The 20,426-nt window shown below is 44.9% G+C and overlaps 2 protein-coding genes across 6 annotated transcripts in view; one reads left to right on the top strand and one right to left on the bottom strand.

Moving 5' to 3' along the window:
- Window positions 1–369: 369 nt before the first annotated feature.
- The window catches only part of BPGM (bisphosphoglycerate mutase), a 38,840-nt gene continuing 18,783 nt past the window's right edge, over window positions 370–20,426 (bottom strand). Inside the window, exons 1-4 of one of the 5 annotated variants that reach the window (XM_069807802.1) lie at window positions 18,341–18,359; window positions 16,633–16,725; window positions 13,541–14,196; window positions 370–3,582 (exon numbers count right to left, since the gene is read on the bottom strand). In XM_069807802.1, coding sequence (XP_069663903.1) covers window positions 3,404–3,582; window positions 13,541–14,141 — 780 coding nt within the window. In that variant the 5' untranslated portion in view covers window positions 14,142–14,196; window positions 16,633–16,725; window positions 18,341–18,359 and the 3' untranslated portion in view covers window positions 370–3,403. Of the gene's footprint in view, window positions 3,583–13,540; window positions 14,197–16,632; window positions 16,726–16,831; window positions 16,954–17,515; window positions 17,630–18,340; window positions 18,360–20,426 lie in introns of those variants that run through there. The other 4 variants (XM_069807798.1, XM_069807801.1, XM_069807800.1 and 1 more) reach the window with 4 other exon arrangements.
- On the top strand, window positions 16,060–18,357 carry LOC138690030 (basic salivary proline-rich protein 1-like). The gene is made up of 2 exons (XM_069807048.1): window positions 16,060–16,071; window positions 17,182–18,357. Exons 1-2 carry the CDS (start codon window positions 16,060–16,062, stop codon window positions 18,355–18,357), a joined length of 1,188 nt encoding a protein of 395 aa, XP_069663149.1.

Below are 20,426 nucleotides of genomic sequence, written 5' to 3'. Positions count from 1 at the left end.
TTGTCTCCAGAAGTTACAATTTTAAACACACCATCAAAAAGTAATGCTTATTAAAAAGAAAAGCAAGCATGGGAAACAGTGAAGATTTTAGCTCCATTGTTCTGGAACTAAATGTTTAATTTGATGTTCCTATGCAAATGCCCCCATGGTTTCAAACAGGTATATATTCCCCTCCAGCCCAATTTCTTTACATGTAAACATGAGGCAGTGTTTGCTCTAACACTATTTTTACCCAACTGACTGCATGATACGTGATCAACAACTCCTTGATGAGTTCTGAGACCCTGAAGGTCACAGTTTTATTTACCTATCAGCCCTGGAAAGGAGACAAAGGGGAAGGGAGTAGAAGGAAGAAAGACAGAAGCCAAGTTAAGTTCTACTTCAGGTGAATTTATTGAGTTACAAAGAACCTGCCAGCTCCACCATATTTACAAAGGTTTTCAAGAGGATTCTAGAGCTATTACTGCTACTGAACCACAAGTTAAAAATGCATAAACAAACCAAATGACCACATCCATAATGTCAACTGTAGAAACACCAGTTACCTTATAGGACTTCGAGGCATATTCAATCAAACATGGGGAAAATGTTTTCCAACCACTGATTTCTAGAGCCACCAGCAAGATTCTCATCTCCCTCTAATGTAGCTATGCCTGAAGATCAGGCATCCTTATGCCACTGCTGATGGAAGTTGGTTTCTGTTCTTCAACATACATGTTTTATCAATCAGGAATTTAATTAGAAGGTTATTCAGAATCAAGCATTGCAAGGTGTTAAAATAATCTTAAAGAGCACAATGAAATCCCCAGTTGGTTCCATATGATACTTTTGCAAGGTGGTATTGCTGCCAGACACACACATAAAATCCTTTGGAGTCACAACCAAAGCAAATGAAGTCAAACTTCCCAGGGCACTGTCACTATTCATGTCTCAAGCAGCACTGTAGAAACAGTGCCACCTGAAAACATCACACTGCTTTTCTTACTGTCCATGACTCTCCGAAAGGTTGTTTTCAGTCAATTTCATCCATTCAGCTGCAAGAAGAAATATTAATGCTCTCTACATTCACTTATCCACCTTTCCATTCCTCACTCCATCCTGAGAAGAGATCATGAATTTGCTAGGAGAATACTCCAGCTGCATCTCAAGTCCTGAAGAAGTTCCACGTTACAATGCCACAATACCAAAGGGATATTGACACTGTTAGCCAAGGCCTGTAAGCCACACATCTGGATGCATGCAGTTCCCACTGACAACAGGTGGCTCTGCTTGCCTTGTTAATAACTCTACAGTAGTTTTTTTACTTGCTACTGAACTTCACACATTATTGAATGTTTGGGGAAGAATCTAATCACTTGAGTGCCAGTGGCCCTTCTCAGGGCATTGACAGGTGAACATTTGCTGATCAACAATCTAACTCCATAACACTGACTTACAAAGTATCAACTAAGATTCAGAGTTACTCTATGCACAGAAAACTAAAAACCCAGAAAGGAGTAAGTCAGTGTCAAATAGAGTAGCAGGGAAGCTGCTAATAATATTTCAGAGGAAAAACACTGAAATATTCTTGCCTGTACAAAGCAAGAGGAAACCTACCAGCTTTATGTTTCAAAGAGAAACATTCTAACTTTGTTCCTACTGCAAGGGCTACAAAAACAAAAGCAAAGAGAAGCCCAAGCATCATTCATGCAAGACAAACTACCATCTAGCAAGAGGTCTTTTATGGAGTATGTGCTACACTAGTGTGAGCTGGCATCAGATCTGGAAAGGCTACCTCCATATAGCAGGGACACTGCCAGAGCCACACCACACTGTCACATTGCTCTCCTCAAAGGAAAAAAAACATCCTTTCACACTTTATAAAATGAGCTACAGAGCTGCTCACTGCAAGGATGCAGCTACTCTAGGATTTTAAAAGTTTATACTATCATCATACCAAGGAAATTCTCATCAACTTCTCTTGAGATTTGTAGCTGGGCCACACTGAGAACACATTCAGCTCAAACAGTAATACACAAGTGCCGCTCATGTTGGTAACTGAGGTCAGAATCCAGATGCTCAACTGCTGAGACACTGGGTCAAATCTAAATTTAAGTAAGTTCCACATTGGCAAGTAAGATTAGAGCACATCTTCAAAAGTGGAACTATCCTGATGCTTGTGTACATAAAGAGAACAAACTGCCATACATGCTACACTACACTCAACCACAGTATGAACTGTTCAATTTTAGTGCTGAACACAACAGCAAGGCCACACTCAGCAGGAATCAAGCTGTGATTGTGAGGAGAGTTTTACAGGAGAACGCTTTCAGGCCTGGCTGAATATCCTTCCCTACCAGTGTGATGGCTGAATGAGCTGCACCTAGTAACATATCTTACATGCTTTACGCATCTCTTCCAGCCCTCCAGAGAAATTGATACAGAGAATGCCACAGTAATACTGCTGTGGAACACATTTATCAAGAAATCTTTGCAACTCAGAAAAGCATAGAGGGGGATTTTCCTATATCCAGTTTTATTGAGGTAAGCAGGAATTATTCTAACAACTTGGCTAAGAGATGATCAAACCTCTAGTACATGTTTAAGTGTTTCAAAGCTGTTCAGGTCACTCGCTAAGAGCAAAGTGATAATTTAAACATTGAGCAGGAAACCTTTGTGCTTAGTTTGTGGACTAAAGTCTGAGTTAAATCCTATTATTGCAAGCCAGAAAAATGCAGTCATGCTAGGCTTCGCAAAGATGGTGGAGGAAAGGGGATTCCTTCTAGATTCCTTAAAAATTAGAATATAGTGTAACAAAAGACAACTACAGTAACTATAATAGTCTGAACATCTCTACAAAATTCTCCTCTGGACCACAAACTGGCCTTGGAAGTCTCAAAATAACAAAGGCAAAGAGTTGTAGAGCTGAAAGTTTTCTGAAAGACTGAAGGAACTCCATCCAGAACAAACTGTCATGGCCATTGACACAGAATAATGATACAAAGCTGTTACCTGGTGCCATTTTATCAATGAGGAAGTTCTAGTGCCTATAACAACCTGGACTTAATTAGTTCTGCAAGCTGGTGCTTTTCCCCTTAACAGATCAGGACTGATTATTGGTAGACACCTTTATTCCCTTTATTCTGTACTGGGCCACCCTCAATTCTAGATCTGGGGCAGACTGCCCTGCGAGTTTCCATTACCTGAACAATCTCTTGATTTCTTTTTTCAGTATCTCTAACCTCATGCTGAGATTTAAATTCCAGTTTTTGAAAGGCAGAGGGTTAATCTACCTACCTGAGACAACAACTGTCCCTTCCAATTATTTAGTGCTTGAAATTGAGACTTTCACACAGTGCAGCCTAGCGGTCATACATCAATCATCACTTATTACCACACTTTGAAAACAGCTGTTAGTGGGATTTTACTTCTCAGCAGATTTTACTTTCCCTTGATCTTCCACTTTTTTGATGGCAGCTTGGATAGCTTCTTGATCACCCAGAAATCGGTGAGGGCCCAGAGGGTGCAGATTCTCATCAAGTTCAAGAAGTATGGGCACACCAGTGGGGAGAGTAACATTCATGATGTCCTTGTCAGATATGCCTGCCAAAGAAAAAAAAAAAACAAAAAACAAACAAAAAAACCAGTTGCATCTAATGAACAGCTTCCTAATTGTCTGCCTAGCTCACCCTTATTTCTGAGATTATCTAGTCTTAAAACAGTCAATGACATGTTCCAGCCTCCACCAACACAACCAGCTACCCAAGGGTCAATTCCCAGCTAGACCACAGCTCAGTTAGTACTTTAGGAACAGCTAAAGGAGGGAATTCCCATCAAGACGAAAACAGTTTCTTCATTTTTCAATCTACACATGTAAAATAAACAGGAAGAGATTGCCCTGGAGACTATACCTTTCCTTTAATACAGGACATTAAGGACAATACATTCTCCTCCATATCTTCCCAACTTATGCATCACAAAAGAGGATTAGAGTCCACATGTGCTGCTCCAAGATGAAACAACTTCTGCTGAGCAATGAATACAAACAGCCTCTTTAAAAAGGCAGGATACCAAGGTTAATTTTTCTCCTAAATTCTCTATGCAAAGCTTCTCACACAAGCCATCTTAAAAATTAGTATTTAATTCTTCCAGCGTAAAGATCACTGTTTGCCCACATCTGATTTCTGAAAAGCAAGTTTATAGCATCCAGCCTACGGTACTGTTCTCAGAATTACTAGATACAGGATATTAATTTCCACTTTCAAATGAGGGAGAGGTGAAGAAAAAAGGGAGGAAAAGTCAACTTATGCAACTCGGAGCATCTTCCTGTATTTGTTCCCTTCACTAAAATAACATGGGGAGAAAAATTATTTTAATTAGCTGTGCTTAAAAGAAATATTCTGGGCCCTAATCTCAATGAAATCACTGGTTATTTTTACATCACACACACACAAGCGTCCAAAGCATCCAAGTGAATTTTGAGACCAAACCTCCTAGTAAAGTTTCCACACAAGATCTAAATAGTTGCATTAAGAAGCAATGACTGCAAAGACATTATTCCTCAAAAATTTCAGGCAAAAGAGAGCTTGTGTCATTGGGAATGTATTTCTTTTTTCTCCCCTTTTCTCTTTTTCTTCTAAAAAGAAGCACTGAGGTCACAGCAGCAGCCTGATGTTGTAAAGCAGGAAAACTTTAAGTAATTCATGCTTAGAAAATGCACACAATCAAGCTTCTAAAACGATGACACCATATAAACTAGACCAAGGTGCATCAAGAAAACATCCTCTTGAGCAGCTGACAAAACAGATGGTTCACATAACATATGGGTGCAAATTTACCAGAGATTTTCACATTAAGTAGAAAAGCAGAGCCAAGATATTAACAGGAAAACCCACAAAGTCAAGCCACTCAGTAACAGTGGGACAACAACAGGTCAGAAAAAACAGAACTAATCATGAGGTGAGAATCATTTTATGCCCCTGCCCAGAAGCTACACAAACAAGGATTACCTTTGCAGTGACCTATTCTTGTTTTGATTAGGCTAAGTACTTAGTTCAGCTGTAGATTAGCCCAAAGTTTCAGAAGGGCACGGAGCACAAGAAACAAACCCTTGCAAGAAGCTTACACCTTGTTACACATTGTGCCATCAGTCCATTAAAAAAAAAAGTTACACTCTGCCAGTTTAAGCAATCCCTGTATACAAGGAATAAATCACCTGTTGTAGGCAGCAGAATCACAGACCTACACAGAAAAGCACTCAAGGAGCATCTAAAGTTTTAAAACAGCACCAAAATCAATGGGAAAAGTACTGAGTCCATTTACTAGGCACAAGCACAATTCTCAAGGACTTTGGTTTGCAAAACAAGTAGCCAAGCTGCCTGAGCTCTTATTTCAAGGATTCTTAAACATGCTAGATTTTAACAACATACACATCACCATGTATCCACAGAGAATCTGGCCCTAGAAGTGTTCTGCCCACCTCTCAAATTCAGTCTCCCAGACTAAACCATTCAGATATACACAAAGCAGATGAAGTCGTGCAGGAGAATTTAGGCAAACCACACAATGTGGTCAGCAGCCAGGATATTTAAAGGTTTCCTCTAAAGACGGACTAAACAAAACTAGCTGTAGATACATGGATTCAGAAGTGCATTTTACTGTTTTTACAGAACACAAGGTGACCACACAAATGTCAACTAGTGTTGATTTACAAAGCAAAACAGTGCAGACCAGGATAAACAAGCTGCAGCAAGCATGTTGGCTTTTTCCTCAGGATTTTTTCCTCATATGGAAGTATTGCCTCACAGCCAGAATGCTGGAATTGCAAGTTGAAGTCAGACAAAAATCCTAAAGAAACAATAGTATCCTGTTGCTTTATTTCAATACTGTTACTGTATTTGTATAGTATTTCTCTTCTTCAGGAAGCAAGATGCTGATCAGGCTTGTCACACAGGCACTTCAGTTGCAGGCAAAATGCACACAGAAAACTCCCCACCCACCAGGCTAGGAGGACAGTAAAGAGACCACATCTTATACTCCAGCCATTACAAGCACAAGCTAACTGCTATCCAGTTACTTCATGTGCTGTAACTATAGCCAAGTGACCTTTTCTTGCACTTCATCTGAGCTGGCCTGTCACAACCCCATCCTATTTCACAGGGAAGAAGGGTGAATTCAGGGCAAGGACTCAACTGCTGACTACAAGGTGCAATGGGAAATAAGATCATTGAAGAAGCCACACTCTTCCCTCCAGTATAATACTAAAGCCTGGGTCTCAGCACTACTGAAGGGTACTGTGTTGCTGGAAGCAGTCTTTCCCTAAGCTTTAAAACTAAGGTCCTAGCTACTTACAGCCACAAGAACCCACAGACATTACTGAAGTACTTGGAATGTCTTCTTCACCCCAGATAAAATGCTGACTGCACAGCTACATTCCTCAAGTGGACATCTCCTGTGTTCTCTCTCATGAGCACCTGTTAAACATTGTTCCTTAATAGCAGCTGTATAGCAGGAAGCAGGTACATGAACATTTTAAGAATTTGGTGCAGAACTTATTACCAAAAAAAAAATCTTTCCAAATCACATTTGGAATTCTTTCCCAGCTCGCTTATGCTCCATTTAAGTGAACTGGGTGATCAAACACGCAGAGACCAGTAATATCTCTGTGCAAGCTTAAGAATTCACCTTTACTTGGTAGCCCATGAAGTGCTTTGAAATACTTGCACTCTGGAAAGTCCTACAGAGGCAAACCCCCTTGGGCTTGATTTTGAGCACCTACAGCCAACTTCTACAAGGGCTTGCTCAGCTTCTCCCTCCCTCTCACCTGTTACCAAGTTCCTTCCTTCTACTCTTATGGTCAGAGCAACACAAAAAACACAACAGCTATTGAGAATAGCTACACCCCTCCCTTCCCTGCATGTCAACTACACTTGAGGCCAGATGATTCATCCAACAAAACACACAAGATCATATGCATAAATTCAGCCACAATGGGCTTGTTCTAGAACTGGTGCTTTGTAATTGAGATCCAGATCAGGTCATAGCATCCTTCCCACAAGCTTAATGAAAATACTGAAGCTTTAGCCTAATAAGTTAAATATTCAGGGCCAGATTCTCCCCTCCCTGCAGGCTGGCAGAGGACCTAGCTTCAGTAGGGTAGAGGAAGGAAATGGGCACAGTGTTAAAATCTGGCTATTAATCTTTACAGAATGTTAGCTCACTGTGCAGATTTGAAGGACAGAATGAATAAGATGGGTGAGCTACAACCATGGCTGCAGCCTATTACCCACATCTGTTTCACCTTTACGTCTGCCAAGATTTTCTATGTCTGTATTCGGTTTGCATGGCAAGGTTTTGGCAGCAGGTGGCTACAGGGGTGGCTTCTGTGAGAAGCTGCTGGAAGCTTCCCCTGTGTCCGACAGAGCCAATGCCAGCCGGCTCCAAGACGGACCTGCCACTGGCCAAGGCTGAGCCCATCAGCAGCAGTGGTAGCGCCTCTGGGATAATGCATTTAAGGAGGGGAACCCAAACTGCTGCACAGCAGCCATGAGAGGAGTCAGAATGAGAGCAACAACCCTGCAGACACCAAGGTCAGTGAAGGAGGGGGAGGAGGTACTCCAAGTGCCAGAGCAGAGATTCCCCTGCAGCCCGTGGGGAAGACCATGGTGAGGCAGGCTGTCCCCCTGCAGCCCAGGGAGGTCCACGGTGGAGCAGATCTCCACCTGCAGGCCGTGGAGGACCCCATGCCAGAGCAGGTGGCTGCACCTGAAGGAGGCTGTGACCCCATGAAGAGCCCATGCTGGAGCAGGCTCCTGGCAGGACCTGTGAACCCATAAAGAAAGGAGCTCACACTGGAGCAGGTTTGCTGGCAGGACTTGTGACCCTGTGGGGAACCCACACTGGAACAGTCTGTGCCTGAAGGACTGCAGCCTGTGGAAAGGTCCCATGCTGGAGCAGTTCATGAAGAAGTGCAGCCCATGGGAAGGACTCACACTAGAGAAGTTCATGGAGGACTGTCAACCATGGGAGGGACCAACCCCACACTGGAACAGGGGAAGAGAGCGAGGAGGAAGGAGCAGCAGACACATTGTGTAATGAACTGACTGCAACCCCCATTCCTCATCCCCTTGCACCACTTGGGGGGAGGAGGTAGAGAAATCAGGGGTGAAGTTGAACCCAGGAAAAAAGGGAGAGGTGAGGGGGAAGGTGTCCCACATTGGATATCAAAAATAACTGTAGTGGGTTGACCTTGGTTGGACACCACATGCCCACCAAGCTATTCTATGATTCCCCTCCTCAGGGCAGCAGGGGGAGAAAATAAGATGGAAAAAACCACATAGGTCAAGATAAAGGTAGTTCAATAAAGCACAAGGCAAAGGCCACACATGGAAGCAAAGGAAAACAGAAGATTTATTGTCTACTTCCCATCAGCAGGTGACATCCAGCCACTTCCCAGGAAGTAGGACTTCAGTATGCACAGCAGCTGCTCCAGAAGACAGACATCATAATAATGAATGCCGCCCCACCTTAGCTTTTATTGCTGAGCAGATGTCATATCATACAGAATATCCTTTTGGTCAGCTGGAGTCAGCTGTCCTGGCTATGTCCCTTCCCAAAATCTTGCCTACCCCCAGCCTACTGGGGGAGGATGTGGGAGAAACAGCCTTGATGTGTGAGCACTGCTCAGCAGCAGCCAAACCACTGGTGTTATCAACACCTTTCTAGCTACTACTACAAAGCACACACCATGAGGGCTGCTATGGGGAAAATTAACTCCATCTCAGCCAGACCCAACAAAATGGCATTACATGAACAGTTCCTGATCACAGTCTGACTTTGACTGTGGTCATTACTGAGGCCATCCCAATATGAGACAGTGTCAGAAAGCAAACCATGAATTTATCATATTCCCATTTATTAGAGAAGTCCAGCCTGCCTTAAACTCCTCAGGCAGTCCCAAGATTAAATAGGCTGAAAGAGGCATGAGACTTGCTACTACCAGCACTAGCTGTCAGCTATGGCATCAGGTGAGAAAGTCCCAGAATTCTTGAGTAGAGACCCAGGCTGCACTACCACCACCAGGAACTCAAGGCAACACTGTGACAAATTGAGTTCTCTGAGCATGCAACTCTGGAACCTACCAGCATACATACTGCCCTTGGACAGAGCTCTGACAAAAGGTTTCCATCTCTGGCTGAAGCACTAATGATAATCCCTCAAGCCTAAATTCGTGAAAACCAGTCACTAACAACTCATGTCTGAAACCTTTGCCCCAGCTGCAAGTCCTGGTCAGGCTGTTCCAGCCCTTTTGCACTATCATCAGGCACTTGCCACCCCCTTCCCTGTACCAATTCAAACCACCAACATGACAGAAAACTACCCACTCCTTGCTGTTTCTTGCCAGTTTACAGGCAAAGTTAACTTGCACAAAGGCCCAACAAGCTCACAAGAAATAAGCGGCAGAAGGACAGAGCAAAGACCAGGATGAATGACAGAGTGCAAGACCACCTCATTTCAGCAGCAATGAGTTGTTAGATCTCAAACTGCTTTCTGTAACTGCCCTCAGATGTGACAGTCACATAAGTAGTATTTCCTTAAGAAGGTCAAGCAGCAAAATCAGTAAAATAATCTTATTAGGTAGTTCTCAACACACAATCCACACCAAACTCAGTGTGTAGCTCCAGCATGTAAACTACTCAAATACTGGAACTGCACAAGTATCACACTCACAGTAATGCAAAAAAGTAAAATCTCTGAGGGCACTGCTACCCCTGCTCACCCACTGGTGAGACCAGCATCAAGCCTTCCCAGTCACCACATTCTGCCTGCAAGCCTGGTTCCAGAGCTCTGTCCCAGCTCTGTGACCACAACCAGTCAAGCCCAATGGGTGCAACATCTGCATCTTTCTTCAAGAAAGCAGCTAACTCCTCCCCTCCATTTTTCACCCTGAGCATGACAAGGCTCAGTGACCACCACACTGTATCTGAGAGATGGCTGCCTTTCAACAGGGAGAAAATCCTAGAATCAGGCCTTCCACAAGACCCTGTCTTGAGTACTTAACACCAGTCCTCAGGGTTAAATGGTCAGGAAGGAAGAAAGCAGTTGAGACAGCCCATCAATCCTTTTGCCAGTCATCTGGAAAATTAGTCCATTAGACTTGGTCTCCAATTAGTACGTCAACAGAAACAGGGCAAGCTGGTCACAACTACTACACTAACGTTGTCTTCACAATGGGACACTGCTGAAGGTCTCAATCTGAACTATCAGTTATTAGATAAAAGAGCAAACTATTCCTCCTTCAAAGAATTGACAAAATCACCTGTAAATAGACCCTGTGCACCTAGGATGCTTATTTAGCAGATGTTAGCAACTGATGCTTTCATAATCAATAAGATGTTTCAGCATCCAAAGTAAAACCTATCCAACAAGTCTGATATTGTTACTTTAGATACCTTCCTCATTAACATCTTGTTGCCATTGCTTTTTCAATGCATCAGAGAGGGTATACCATGAAAGAAAAAATATGGCCCGTTTAAAGACCTGAGTTACAGGTCATGGTCCATACCAAAAGGTGTCACACAACAAAACAGTTGCTCATTTATGACAAGACACTTCCACAAGCAAGCACAAGACTGCTGTTAAAGAGCCTTTCCAACCCTAACAACATGTAATGAAAACTGTCCTCTTGCTCTGCCAATTTTTAGTTGTGCCAATGATTCCTAGCATCATCACATACATCACCTGAAGATGATGCAAAGAATAAGTGCTCTAAAAGGACTGGACAAGCTCAGTTACAAAGACTTCAAAAATTGATGCCAACATTGTATCTTTGACAGGATTGCACAAAACAGCCACACTTAGTGGCATTTGTAAAATTCATAGGGATTACCTAGGAGAAGGAACACAGTCCAGCATCCCCCCAGACACCAACAGCTCACAGCACCAAGATACTCAGCAGCACCCGCTGGGAGAAATGTCACTCAGCCCACTGGGACAGAAAAGGAAGCTCTCAGAGAAACTGGTGTTTCTCATCTCCACATGCACACAAGAGTATGGTCCAGTTTGTGTTAAACACTGTTTTCAGAAAGACTGCTGGGGTTTCACTTTTTAAGTCCTCACATGCAATACATGACAGATCCTACAGGCATTTCCGATACCTTAATGAGGTCCACTCTGAGCAGTTAGAAAACAAGAACAAAATCCAAACCCACAATCAAAGCCTTGTTAGCCTGACGTTCTTCTGCTCTGATGATTTTTGTGTGCAAGTAGAAAGCAGATCCACATTTCAAGCTCTTCACAGGTCACTTGTAACAAGAAAAATATTCAGATTCAGTGAACTGCTGGCCTGTTTCAAATAAAACCACCTCCTTGAAATAGTAACTTCAAGGATACTCTTAAGTCTTTCAGAAAAGACATTAAATTCCACACTGAAACAATTAGAATTGTTTCATCAGATCAAACTGAAAACATTCATATCTACTGCCATTTAAAGTTTCCAAGCTACATCTTCCACGATTAAGTTATCGCTATGACTAAGTCATCTACACAGTCATGTAGGATTGCTGCTTGAGGCATTTGGAGCCTGATTTTCTAAATGCCAAAAAACATGGCTCCAGCTAAGATAGAGGGGCCTAGAAACTTCCACTCAGGTGCAGGACACACTAAGCTTGTAAAAAAAAAAGTCCACAAAAACAAAGCCCACCTCACAGTGGGTGCTATAAATACAGTAGACTGACAAACTTTAAGCACTGCTGAATCAGCTCACAACTCACAACCTTTCAGGACAGAAAGGGAGAGACAGCAATACAGACAAGGAACCTCTTGGATCCAGCTAGATATAGGCTGGAGCTCTGAAAAAAAAAAAAGCAGGTTGCAATAGCAAGGGTCTTAAAGCTCTGTTCATGTTACCCTTCAGGCCAGCTCTGCAGCAATCCAAATCTCCACCACATAAAGGGCAAAAGAGCCAGAATGTATCTGGCAATTGCTCCTGTGTGGGAACTGGGGTAGCTGATGGACAGTCCTCAGTCAACAGAACTAGATCCTCTGCCAAGGATTCCTCACATTTCTCTACGCAAGCACGTGCTGGGAGGAACAACATAGTGTAGGACAGACAAGAGGCAGTTCTATTCTACTTTGATTGAGTGTGGGCAGCCCTTGAAGAGTTATACCTAACAGATTGTCCCAAACAAAGGTTTGCAGCTGCTCTAATTTACACTGTTCTCTCTGATCTCAGTGCAACAAGGAATCCAGCCATACTAACTTTAAAGTAACCTTTAGCAGTCACTGATGCTGTTAGCTCTAGCCTTGGTGCATGCCTACACAGGTGGCCCAGGGCTTCTGCTGAAGCTGTGGTCAGCTTGCAGCATTTCACCCCCAAAGGCTTTGGCCAGCATGGTTTCATGAAACTGGTTCAGTTCCTATCAGTTATTTTACATAGCGTGGACAGCCACCTTTACCACATCAGTGGAACTGGCTGAACCAGCCTTCCTCCTTCATCCAAGCAGTGATCTGTACCCCAGAATTCACAGCCTCTATAGTTCCAGAAGCCAGCTGTACATGCTTATTCCCTGGGCTTCTGTCTCCTGCTAAAACATCAGCTGTCCTGACTGTTCTAGCATGCCTGAATGCAGAAAGTGCTCAGCAGAGTCAGAGCTGTAGAGGCACACACCAGAAGGTTTTATAACTAAAAAAATTGAGTGGACACAATCCAGTCTGTGCATACTTTAACTACAACTCTAGTAGGCTGCATTCATACATTTATGTATAATTACTAAATTCTACTTTACCAACAGACAAAGAAGTTAATATAGTCCCTCTTCCAGTTTAGGATGACCTAAACTAGAAGCAGTGTCATTAAAAAGAGGCGGGGTGGGGGGAAATCTAGCAATTACTTAAAAGATAAATCACATCCTTTTCAAGTCCCAAGTAAATAACCAACCTTATGCTAAGCTACCAACTTAACTGTTTATTGGTTGGCATTTTCTATATTGGGAAATACAGTATTTGCATAAGCTTTAGCAAGTACCTACTCTCCACAGAACTCCCTGTCACAGCAGCTTTTTTAAGTAAATAATTATCAGGACTGAAGCCTCAAAAGTGACCCACCACAGTAACAGTCAAGAATGTCTTCCACAACCCAAGACAAGCACTTTATTCTGCTGTGTTATGGCAACACTTGTTTAATGAACAGATTATAATGTCAACCCTTCTGAAAAAGCAGCTCAATAAATCCAAAAATAGTTAAAGCCTGAAGAGTTTTTGTCTACCTAGACCAACCACAAAGTTAGTTTGAATACAGTAGTTTAAAATGAGCAGCAAGAAACAAGGTGAAAGCATCTAGCTCTTTTCTTAACTACATTAATCCAACTAATAATTCTCTCCCCCTTCCACATCCCCCAGTTTGATTCCTGTTCTAATAGGCCAACTTTTTACTTTCTCCTTCAAGACCACAGACATTAAGTGTAACATTGCCCCGGTAAGTAACATACACTACAGAACAAGATATAAAGCTCTAGGCAGTTGAGTAAGGAGAAGAGGGGAAGGCTAAAAGAAAGACTCTTACCTTCCACATGCTTCAGCAATGCTCTGCTGCTGTTACCATGAGCAGAGATAAGGATCATTTTGCCACTTTTCAGTTCTGGCACTATCTTTTCATTCCAATAGGGAAGGAGTCTTTCAAGCACATCTTTTAGACTTTCGGCCTTTGGGAGATTATCCTGAGAGACGTCACAGCATTTATACCGGCGATCATTGTATATCTCTTCATAATAAGGATGAGATTCAGTTATGGGAGGTGGGGTAACATCATAGCTTCTCCTCCATATTTTCACTTGCTCCTCCCCATGATTCAGAGCCATTTCTGCTCTGTTGAGACCAATCAGTGCACCATAGTGACGTTCATTCAGTCGCCAGGAACTCTGAATGGGGACCCACTCTTGGCCCATCTCTTCCAGGACAAGCCATGCAGTCTGGATGGAGCGGCTGAGCACAGAGGTGAAGACAAGGTCAAACTCAAAGCCCAGCGCTTTGAGGTGTTTGCCACAGTTCTGAGCTTCCTTTATCCCATCACTGCTCAGCTTCTGGTCCACCCAACTGCAGAAGCGATTCTCCTTGTTCCAGGCTCCTTCCCCATGTCTTAAGAGAACAAGCCTGTACTTAGCCATTTTGGTTGCAGCTTAGCACAGATGACAACTGGTCTGACATCTAATAATGATGCATCTGGACAGAGACATGAGACAGATATATCAAACATCCCATAGATAATGCATTACAAGTAGTAATATGGCAGCAAAGAGTAGACAACTATCAGAATCAAAACAACCAAAGACACAAGCGTCTGCTGAGTGTGTTTTTACCCTTGAGGTCTCCTGGCTTTGAATTCCTTCCCACCCTCATGTGGCAGGAAAAGCACCATCCTCCACCCAGCTTGATTCAACTAGCCAACTTAACCAACTGATTAGTAGCAGATTTGTACAAGCTGTTCCTGCCTACAGATATCCCTCAAGTGCTTAAACAGAGCCTCACTCAACATCAGAGTCTCTCAACTAGCAAAGCAGATCTCACTTTCACTAGTGAGCTGCTTAGAGGCAAGACGTGGAGCCCAAGCTCATAAGAGCTGCCCAGACCCACACAGGCTCCAAGGGAATTCAGGCACAGACAGTAGGTGTGATCCTCGGCCACAGCAACTGGAGAGGAGGCCCACAGAATTGGAACTGGCAATACACAGAACCTTATTAGCTTTCCTCAAAGGAGATGTCACCATAATCGTGCTCTGCATAACTTGTTTCTTCCCATCCCCATCCTGTCCTGCTAATTATGCCAGTCTCTGCTTGATTTCTTCCCCAGGCCAACTCCTCCATTCCTACACACTCAAGTGCAACAACACAGCTACTCCAGGATGCAATGCACAACTAGCAAGTTCTCATTTGACTGAATCAAGAACTGATCTCAGATTATTCCATCCCCGTCCTGACTTTCAAGTATATATTTGTTTTTGTCTTGTGCCTATGAATTACAACACCAGATTCTCAGGCACCAGAATTAATGTTTCTACTTTTACAGTGGGCACAAATGGCATATTTGCTGTCCTCATTAAATGACAGACAGCTACACACTCGTAAGGTCAAACTGCACCTTTCTCTGCTCCTGTTGACGAAGCAACACCACTTCCAGATTGTCTTCAATGAGAGATGGATTTTGACCACTCACCCAAGCTTTTGCAATGTGGTCAAATATCTTTTATCAGATTGCATGATGCCTGAAAGGTCTAACACAGCAACTCTGAAAGCCCCACCTGATCACTCTGACTTGAGATGTCACAGACAAGATAGCAATGGACAAAGAAGGGGCAAAAAATATAAAAACACAACTCCCTGCACTGGGAAGACTGCTGTATACTCAAATGAACATTAAGTGCTCTCAAAACCACAGACAGTGGGAGACTGAGGTCTGATTTCTGCACACCCAACTTTGGACTAGATTTCTGTAAGAGACATGCTTATGAGAGCTCCCATCATCTCAAATCAGTTGGAGCTGCTTCAGTCACACTCCAGGTATCTCAAATTCAGGCCCACTGTGACCCTGAATTAGTTCAGTAGCGTGGGTTAGGCCCATGCACTCTGGGTTTTGGGAGACACCCAGCACAGTATCAGCATGCATTTTTACCAGCCTTTCAAAAAGTGGATAGAAAGGTTGAATTCATTAACAGCCTCAGTAATTTGATCTTGACTGCAACAGCAGCTTAGTTCTCCTTTACTCCCACAGAATACAGTCTACATCACACAAGGACACTACACAATACCTCCCCAGCTCTAACTTCTGGCTACTGGTACAGCTCAGGATTAAGAAGCCTTTGAGGACTGACAGATTTTTAAAGAATATCAGGAGATATGGTCTGACACACAATAGACAGTTGGCAAATACAAGGGAAAGTCTTCTGTGATGTCATGTAAAGGAGGCCTGACTTTTGTGTATGACAAGGAGCACCTGAGACAAAATCCCTCACATGTTCCACTTTTTCCACTCACAATCATCAGTTGCACATTAAGGAAAGAAATCAGCTATGGTTAGGATTCAGGTGTCATGTCACATCAGGTACAATACTAAACTATACCCTTTAAGATCCCATGTTTATAACAAAAAGGAATATCAGATAGCATTTCCTTTTAACAGCAGGGTGAACTTTCTCCAACATCCCACAGATACGATTAAAAATTGCAGTGTGTGCACAGCACAAACTACCACACAAAACATGCCCCATAAAAAAACTCTTATCTCTGCAGATACCTCATTGTTCAGATTAATTGACTGTATTATCCACAAGGAGAAATTGCATAATTTAAAGAATCAAATTAAGACTTGATACCAAAAAAAACAAGACCCAACAATAGAGGAGATGCACCTGTTTCCACAAGTTCTTATTTGGGTACTTTTGGCCAAAACAATAAAAAACTCAATTAATATAACAAAAAACCTGAAGACCTAGGATCATCTGGGGACCATAAACTCCAGTTCAGTTATATAAAAGATTAGGCAGAATCACCAAACAAATTTAGAAAGGACTAGCAGTCACAGGGTTGCTTAAATATCAGTGTGCTTATGGAATCATTTAAGCTAAAAAGCCTTAGAGCAACACATGGAAATAATCCTACCCACCTTTCCTATGGCACAGGAACAACCTACACAAATCCCAGCACAGACTCAAGAGCTGCTTTATGCAGAGGCCACCACACACTCTTGGCTAGTTACCTGCAGGAAAAGAATAAACAGCAAGTGCTCACACAGAAACCGCAAGTGCAAATGGTTACGCCAACCATCATTTGCTCTCAGAGCTGTAAGAAAATAGAGCACACACCCCTTGGATGGGCTGGGAAAGCTACCAATTTCCTTCTCCCAAAAAGATGTAAATGCGCAGTTCCTCCGTTACCAACAAGGGAAAGTTTCTTGTCTCCCAGGTGCCCCGGGATATCATTTGCTCCCCAAGATTTGTTTAGACTGCAATTACCATAGCTTTAGTGCACAGAAATCTACCAAAACCTCTGGGAGGATACAGACAGCAGACCTGGACCCAGCACAGAACAGAAACACAGAGCCCCAGCTCATCAGAGCAGAACAGAGCAAGGTGCTCAGGATAACATCATCATCGGCAGAGCTTTTAGCCAAGCACACTTTTAAGGTGCAACTGCCAGAGGCGGTCATTTCCAGGACGCCTCCCTCCAAGCAGCACAAGCTCACCTGCTCCACACACACACGAGGTGCCTCACAGCTACTGCCCCCTCGGCAAGCCACCGCCTGCCCCGGGCCCCCACACCACCGTCCTTCCCCTCAGGGGACACCCCCCACGCCCCCACGGCCGGCTCCGGGGCCCCGACACCCGCCAAGGGGGCCCGCCGGCACCCCCGCCTCGGGGAGTCCCCCCCGCAGGGCCCCGACGGCCTCTCCCCGCAGGGCCCGCGCGGAGCGGGGGCGCAGCCCCCGCCGCCCTCCTCCCCTGCAAGGAGCCTCCCCCCGCTTCAGAGCATTAACAGGCTAAATCCACGCTGCCTTACAAGGACCGCTGCGGCCCGGCCCGGCCCGGCCCGCCCCCGAGGCCGCAGCGAGCGCCGTCCGCCAGCCCGCTCGCCTCTGCCGCCGCCGCCGCGCCGGGAGAGGGGTGGACCCCGCGCCTTAAGGCGGCCTCGGCGGCCCCGCGCCCGCGAAGCCGGGGGAGCCCGATTGGCTGGCCCAGAGGATGAGCACCGCCCTCGGCCAATGAGGCCGAGCCTGTGGGCGGTGACGCGGGAGAGCGGCGCGGTGCCTAGCGGCGCGCTGGGAGGCGAGCCCAGCCGAGGCCGGCCGGGGCTCTGCCGGGCCCCCGCGGGTCTCTCGGGCGCCGGCCGCCCGCAGCTCTGCGCGGGGCTCGCTGTCAGCGGGCGACGCTCACCGACCGCTCCCTCGGCGCCGCCGCCGAAGCAAGCGGGGTCACGCCGGCGCCTGCGGAACGCGGACCGCAGGCGGCCAAGGCTCCGGTCAGCAGACGGGCTCTGCTCCTCCGGAGCCCCCCGTCCACCCCCGGCGCATCCCCACCTCCTCGCCCACCGCCCCGGCCGGGCTAGTGCGACGGCGGGAGGGAGGGAGACGGCGGCTCGCTCGCCTGGCGCGGCGGGGAGGAGGCGAGGGAAGGAGCTGGGCTGCCCGCAGCCGCTGGGCTGCCCGGAGCCGCTGGGTCCCTCCCGCTCCCCCCCCGCCCCGAGCCTCCCCCGAACCGAGGAAGGGGCGCAGCGCCGACGCCCAGGGCTGCCGTCCGGCACCCGAGCTCGTTCCCGGGAGGTGAGGAAACGGGGCCCGGGGCCATCGGGCGGGGTCTTTCCCAGGCACGGCTCACCTGTCAACTGGCTTTAGGACCTTTTGGGTTTGGTGGGAAGCGAGGGTCCAAAATGTCGTCGTGAAATCAGCAGGAGGAAAACAGACGTCAGTCTTCTAACCGTCGTGCTAACTACCCTGGTACTCACAGGCTGTAATTCCAATCCAAAGGAATCAAAACCAAGTGGACGGAGCAGCTTGGGCTAGAAATGGAGAGAAAGGGCGTGGGAAGGTGGCGTCCTTTGCGGCTCCTATCGCATAGGTCTGCTTTTATTTTTAAAAAGAAGCAGAGCACGTCTTTTACACATAAACAGATTCACATTTTATTCTCTAAACGCTTACCCTTGAACAGCCACAACGTAACGTTTAAAGGGCCACAAACTGAATGTATACCCAATGTGCTCGATCGCCCTCTCTACAAAGAGAGGGAGGTGATCTTCCATTTTTAATAGGTTAAAATGATAGTGCACAAAAATGAAAGATGGGAGATTCACATTCCGATAGGAAAAAGCAACACAAGGAAATTTAAGAAAAAATGGGGCAGAGGCATTAAAATAATGTCTCTAAAGTGCTGTCAGGAGAAAGGCTGTTTTGTTTTGCACTGACAGGGATTAGATCCTAAAGTGTCAGTGGGAAAGAAGGACCAGCCAGATGAAACGCTGTTTCACTAGGCTCTCGGCATGGCACAGCACTACGTCTGCTAAGTGGTAAGAGTGGCCAAGCTGTCGGTGAGCAGCATCCTGTGTCTCTTGGGTGGTTACTACACTGACTTTGTTCCTCATTTATTTGGAAAGCTCTGGAAAGCATTCTGCATCTCGGGGGGAACGTTTTCAATGCTTTTCGTGATAAAAAGAGCTATGCCTAGCCTCAATACAGAACCACAATAAAATCTGCTACTTCTGCAAATTATTTCCACTGGATGTGAATTGCACTTACAGTTACACATATAATCCTTTTCATCTCACCCACTAACTTTAAAGTTAACAATTGCCTTTTGTCTCTATCATCAACTTTGTCTAAGCCAGAACCTACAGTGCAAAGCCAGTCCAGCCTACACAATCAAAGTAGTGATAAATAAATAAAATATTTATTTAGTAGTAGTAGTGATAAATGAAATAAAGTTCACTGTACCAGAAGAGTTTGATTTGCCACCCATCAGCTCAAACTGGTAAAGAGAAACACTCCCACATCACACTGCGTGATCACACACCTGCAGTCACCCTGCCTCCAGTCAGATCAAACCTGTCTCCTCTTGTACGAACATACTAGTGGTACAGCTCTGAATATGGGTGCCTCACAGGCAAACTGGTTGATTGACTTTGCAAGGAAAAGAACCAAAGGTCATAAAGGCAGAAAGAAAAATACCTATTCTTGAGTATCAGCACTATGTATTGGCTGTACTTCAATCATTAAGAATACAATTAACAGAAAGAAACATAATATGCCAATATGCAGTTATAACTACAAGTGAGTAGACAGCAACCTGTGCCACAAGCCAGGACCTCCGTGGCCATTAAATACAGATTTCTTATCTCCATTCGTCTTCAAACAAGACCATTTCATTGGCATGGCAAAAACAGCCTAATGACTTTGATTCACATTTCAAACTACACAAGGACCAAAGAGTCGAAGCGGTATCCCAGTGCGTGACTTTTTGCAGACAGCTACACTCATTTGGCAGCTATTATCTCTCAGACCAGCTGGGCTATGTTTTTCAGGGTCTCTGGTCTGGAGCCCTTCCAGGCTGTAGCGTTTAGCTGGAATGTTTATGGCAGGAGCAGTTCAGGAAACTCCTTTCCTCAACACATAAACTTCCACTAGGGCACCAGTGCAACTGCACCGCACTGAAGAAAGGCTGAGCAAGGCAGAAAAAGAAGAAAACAGAACTGGAAAGAAGAAGGGCCAATTAATGATTGCTGAAAACTGTGGCAAACAGGAGCGCTCTTCACTGATCATGCCCTTGGTAGTTTTTCATAGAATAGTTACTTCGTTCAAAGCTAGATCAAGTATTTGCCATAAAGCACTGCAGACATACCCATTGTAATTTCCAGAAGACCCTGAAGTCCTTGTTTAGAACTATTTGATACATGATCTGTCTTCATTAATAA

Source organism: Haliaeetus albicilla, chromosome 19 (assembly GCF_947461875.1).
Source record: "Haliaeetus albicilla chromosome 19, bHalAlb1.1, whole genome shotgun sequence".
NCBI lineage: Eukaryota > Metazoa > Chordata > Aves > Accipitriformes > Accipitridae > Haliaeetus > Haliaeetus albicilla.
The sequence above is the reverse complement of the archived record's forward strand: the minus strand, read 5'-3'. Positions and strand labels throughout refer to the sequence as shown.